Source organism: Clupea harengus, chromosome 7 (assembly GCF_900700415.2).
Source record: "Clupea harengus chromosome 7, Ch_v2.0.2, whole genome shotgun sequence".
NCBI classification, from domain to species: Eukaryota; Metazoa; Chordata; class Actinopteri; order Clupeiformes; family Clupeidae; genus Clupea; species Clupea harengus.
In genome coordinates this window covers 2124786-2129785 of record NC_045158.1, presented here as the reverse complement: position 1 = coordinate 2129785, position 5000 = coordinate 2124786, and the positions used below count along the sequence as shown (strand labels likewise).

The window sequence follows — 5000 nt, the reverse complement described above, 5'->3', positions numbered from 1 at the left end:
CACACACACACACACACACACACACACACACACACACACACACACACACACACACACACACACACACAGTACACTGACACCACGGTCACAGACTCCAACCCGACAGCTGCCGACAGCAAACACCTGTCAGCCTGCACAATTAGGTGCTGTGCGACCCCCATCATAACTACACACAACACTCTTCCTTAAACCCACATATCTATTATTAAAAAAACACACTGGAGAGCTCTATTATTAAACACACACCAGAGAGTGAAAGAGAGAGAGAGAGAGAAAGAGAGAGAGAGATCACACCAGGATCGGATGGATAAGTGTGGAAATCAATGTTGCATGACTCTCTGTGGTCTTTTAAAGACAGACTGCACTAATTAAATGAGTGTGCGCTCTCTCTCTCTCTCTCTCTCCCTCTGTCTCCACGGTAATCAGCATGTGTGTTTACGTCTCCTGTAATAATGGGCAGAGTTTTGGTTAGTCTATTGGGATGCTGAGAACGCAACGACAGCTTCATTATTTGTGACCTTTCAAACTCCCCCTGAAGGTCACATGGCCTGAAATAAAGGAGGAGAAAGAGGAGGAGGAAGACGATAAGAAGGAAGGAAACGACCTTCCAGATGGCCACTGACTCCAAAAAGCATTTGGGCTAGATGTGGGCCAGATGTGTCCCAGATGTGTCTCAGGGTCAGCTGGAGTGACAGAGGGTGGAGGCCCAATTAGTGTTGTAAGCAGGTGAAGCAGGCCACTGCCCCCCCCTTACTGGCAGCGGAGGTGAAGCAGGGAGAATCCCTCTCTGTAGCCCTGCCCCGATGCCAGCTCCTGGACACTCACTGTCACAGCAGCTAACACTGGAGCACATCTGGCCCAGAGCTGGCCCTAAACCGGTTCTGATCTATTCAGAAACTATCCATGATCTGGCCCTGAACTGGTCCTAAACCGGTCCTGATTTGCCCCAGCAGGTATAGAAATGAATACAGTGAGAGAACATGAGAGAGTGAGACAGAGAACATGAGAGTGAGACAGAGAACATGAGAGACAGAGACAGAGAACATGAGAGTGAGACAGAGACAGAGAACATGAGAGACAGAGAACATGAGAACATGAGAGTGAGATCATGAGAGTGTGAGACAGAGAACATGAGAGTGAGACAGAGAACATGAGAGTGAGACAGAGAACATGAGAGACAGAGACAGAGACCATGAGAGTGAGACAGAGACCATGAGAGTGAGATCATGAGAGTGAGACAGAGAACATGAGAGTGAGAGTGAGAGTGTGAGACAGAGAACATGAGAGTGAGAGTGTGAGACAGAGAACATGAGAGTGAGACAGAGAACATGAGAGTAAATTCATGAGAGTGAGACAGAGAACATGAGAGTGAGACAGAGAACATGAGAGTGTGAGACAGAGACAGAGAACATGAGAGTGAGACAGAATAATATGAGAGTGAGACAGATAAACAGACCTCTCCAACGCCACGCCACCTCTAGTCAGCCTCCTTCCTGACGCTGGTCAGCCTTTCTACTTTCTGAGCACATTACAATAAGTGATATGTCCTTGACATCCTTAAGCAGGCTGCGTTCATATTCTCATAGAAAATATATTCTTTCATTATTTTATTATTATTATTTGAATTATTATTCTCACTGAGGTCGCGGTGAATTTATTTTCTGCTTTTTTCCCATCCTGGACTGTCCTTCCTCAAGGACCCCCCAGGAGCAGTGGGCAGCTTGTAAGCGCCCGGGGACCAAGTGAAGTGAACTGTCCATCTTTGGTCAGGGATGGACATGTGTTCTGTTATTTTGCATGTTTTTTCTGTTGGGGTCCTTAGTGGAGGAAACCCCTTGTGAACACGGGGAGAACATGCAAACTCCACACAGAAAGAGAGAGAGAACTAGCAGGGACCCTCATGATCCAATCCCACATGGATAAGAGAGAGAAAGAGAGAGAGAAAGGTAGAAAGATCAGATACTTTATTGATTACTGAGGGGAAATTAGGACTCTGAATTTAGTCCATTCGTTGACAGTGAACACACACACACTACGATCAGTGAACAATTAGCACACACACACCAGCAGTAGGCACACACACACCCTGAGCAGTGAACAATTAGCACACACACATCAGCAGTGAACACATACACACTACGATCAGTGAACAATTAGCACACACACACCAGCAGTGAACTCATACACACTACGATCAGTGAACAATTAGCACACACACACACCAGCAGTGAACTCATACACACTATGAGCAGTGAACAATAAGCACACACACACTAGCAGTGAACTCATACACACTACGATCAGTGAACAATTAGCACACACACACCAGCAGTGAACTCATACACACTACGAGCGGTGAACAATTAGCACACACACACCAGCAGTGAACTCATACACACTACGAGCAGTGAACAATAAGCACACACACATCAGCAGTGAACTCATACACACTACGAGCAGTGAACAATTAGCACACACACACATCAGCAGTGGGCACACACACACCCTGAGCAGGGAGCATTGTTTCCTGCCAGTCAGACCGGGGGATCAAACCGCCGACCTTTTTACCCTAAGGTCACAACTCTAACCTTTAGGTGACAGCTATCCCAAGAGACAGAGAGAGAGAGAGAGAGAATAAGATGCAAAGATAGATAAATAGATAGTTAGATAGATAGATAAATAGATAGATAGATAGATAGATAGATAGATAGGTAAATAGATAGATAGATAGTTAGATAGATAAATAGATAGTTAGATAGATAGATAAATAGATAGATAGTTAGATAGATAGATAGATAGGTACATAGATAGATAGATAGTTAGATAGATAAATAGATAGTTAGATAGATAGGTAAATAGATAGATAGATAGTTAGATAGATAGATAGATAGTGAGATAGATAAATCGATAGATAGATAGATAGATATATAGATAGATAAATAGATAGATAGATAGTTAGATAGTTAGATAGATAGATAAATAGATAGATAGATAGATAGATAAATAGATAGATAGATAGATAGAGTTAGATAGATAGATAAATAGATAGTTAGATAGATAGATAAATAGATAGATAGATAGTTAGATAGATAGATAGATAGATAGATAGATAGATAGAGTTAGATAGATAGATAAATAGATAGTTAGATAGATAGATAGATAAATAGATAGATAGATAGATAGATAGATAGATAGATAGATAGATAAATAGATAGATAGATAGTTAGATAGATAGATAGATAGATAGATAGATAGAGTTAGATAGATAGATAAATAGATAGTTAGATAGATAGATAGATAAATAGATAGATAGATAGATAGATAGATAGATAGATAGATAGATAAATAGATAGATAGATAGTTAGATAGATAGATATATGAGTGTGATGCAGATATATAGGGAGAAAGAGAGATCCTGCCATACCTGCGGTGCCAGAGTATTCAGAGACAGTGAGCGGGTATCCATCTTCATCAGGGTCCACGGAGAAGAGACCCACCCCGAAGGAGGCGTACTGGGCGAAGGACGTGCTGTTCTCAAAGTCCTCCAGGTCGATGCGCAGCTCGTAGTTGGCCTGGATGGTGAGTGCGTGGATCCGCTTCATGCCTGCGAAAGGAAAAGAACATCAGAATGAACCGCTACTCTCCAGGGATCCACTGGTCAGGTCATGGCAATACTCTGAATACAATATGACAAAACGGTAGCGCTCTACGAACTAAAACACTTTTGAAAAACACTTTTTAAAACACTTTTGAAAAAACAAGGGTTCAACATCCAGGGTCACGCTGCATAAGGTGGGATTCCAAATGCACAAATGAATACAAATAAACAAGTGAATAGATAGAAATGAATTGAATACAAACAAAGAAGCCGTTGAGTTAACAAGCGTGAACTGGCGCGTTGCTCGCCGCACGCAAGCTCTCGCACAGATCCAATCCAGAACCAGAGGCATTCTGGGTAATTCTCAGCACGCACACCAGTGACTGGGTTTTAGAGCTGCAGATTGAGAGTGGGACCCGGCACACCCCACGGGGACAGACAAAGGGCGCTGAATGTAATGTGTGCTTTGAAAACACTCACTCAACACCATTGATGTGGCAATCAATAGCACAGGATGACGAATGCTTGTTATAAAGAGGGAATTACTGCGGTCGGACTGGTTGCTTAGACAAGGCACATGAAAATGGATGGAAATCAGAATTCAGAGCTCAATCAACCTGGACACACACAGTGGCAAAACTGCATAGGGAAAACAGATAAAATGTTGTCTTTCATCATGGTGGGTGTGTGTGTGTGTGTGTGTGTGTGTGTGTGTGTGTGTGTGTGTATGTGTGTGTGTGTGTGTTTGTGTGCGTGTGTACTGTACCTGAATGTGTGCTTACATGGGTTTGTGTGTAAGTGAAAATATGCAAGATTGGTGGTTGTGTGTGTGGGTGTCTGTGGTAACATTTACATAAAAGCTTTATAATGCATTCAGGAATGTGTGAATTATTTGATGTACTAAGCGTCACAATGGAATACTATGTTGCCTCTGTCGCCCTTGTGTTTGCTCCAGGGGGCTTCAGGCTCGGGGCTCGGGGCTGTGGGCTGTGGGCTCTGGGCTCTGTAAAGGGCCTTGAGGCAATGTGATTGTTTTGGTGCTTTATAAACTGGATTGACTTGAATTGAACTGAATTCAATGAAGCAGACTAAACAAGGAAACACAAAGACTAAAATGAAAAATACAATTATAATAATTCCAGAACTTCAGAAATGTCAGCGCAAATACTTCTGGAAATACCTGAAGGTAATTTTTTTTAATATTGCTAACCATAGCGGCGATAACAAAGAGAAAGTCAGTTTTTCTGTTGCCAAAAGCACAATAGAAATGCCCTGAATTCTTCATTTGGAAAATATTGAGAAAAAAGTATTTTATGATGTTTTATCTCCTGTAGTCAAAACGCCCCAAAATGGGTCCCACTTGTTCCCATTCAAACCCATTATAAAATCAGCCTGTTAGTGA

The 5000-nt window shown here is 42.3% G+C and overlaps 1 protein-coding gene across 1 annotated transcript in view; it reads right to left on the bottom strand.

Moving 5' to 3' along the window:
• fibcd1a (fibrinogen C domain containing 1a) overlaps positions 1–5000 on the bottom strand; it is a 79957-nt gene that overhangs the window by 9349 nt on the left and 65608 nt on the right. Inside the window, exon 5 of the mRNA XM_042708189.1 lies at positions 3425–3604. Within this exon, the coding sequence (XP_042564123.1) occupies positions 3425–3604 (180 nt within the window). The remainder of the gene's footprint in view (positions 1–3424; positions 3605–5000) is intronic.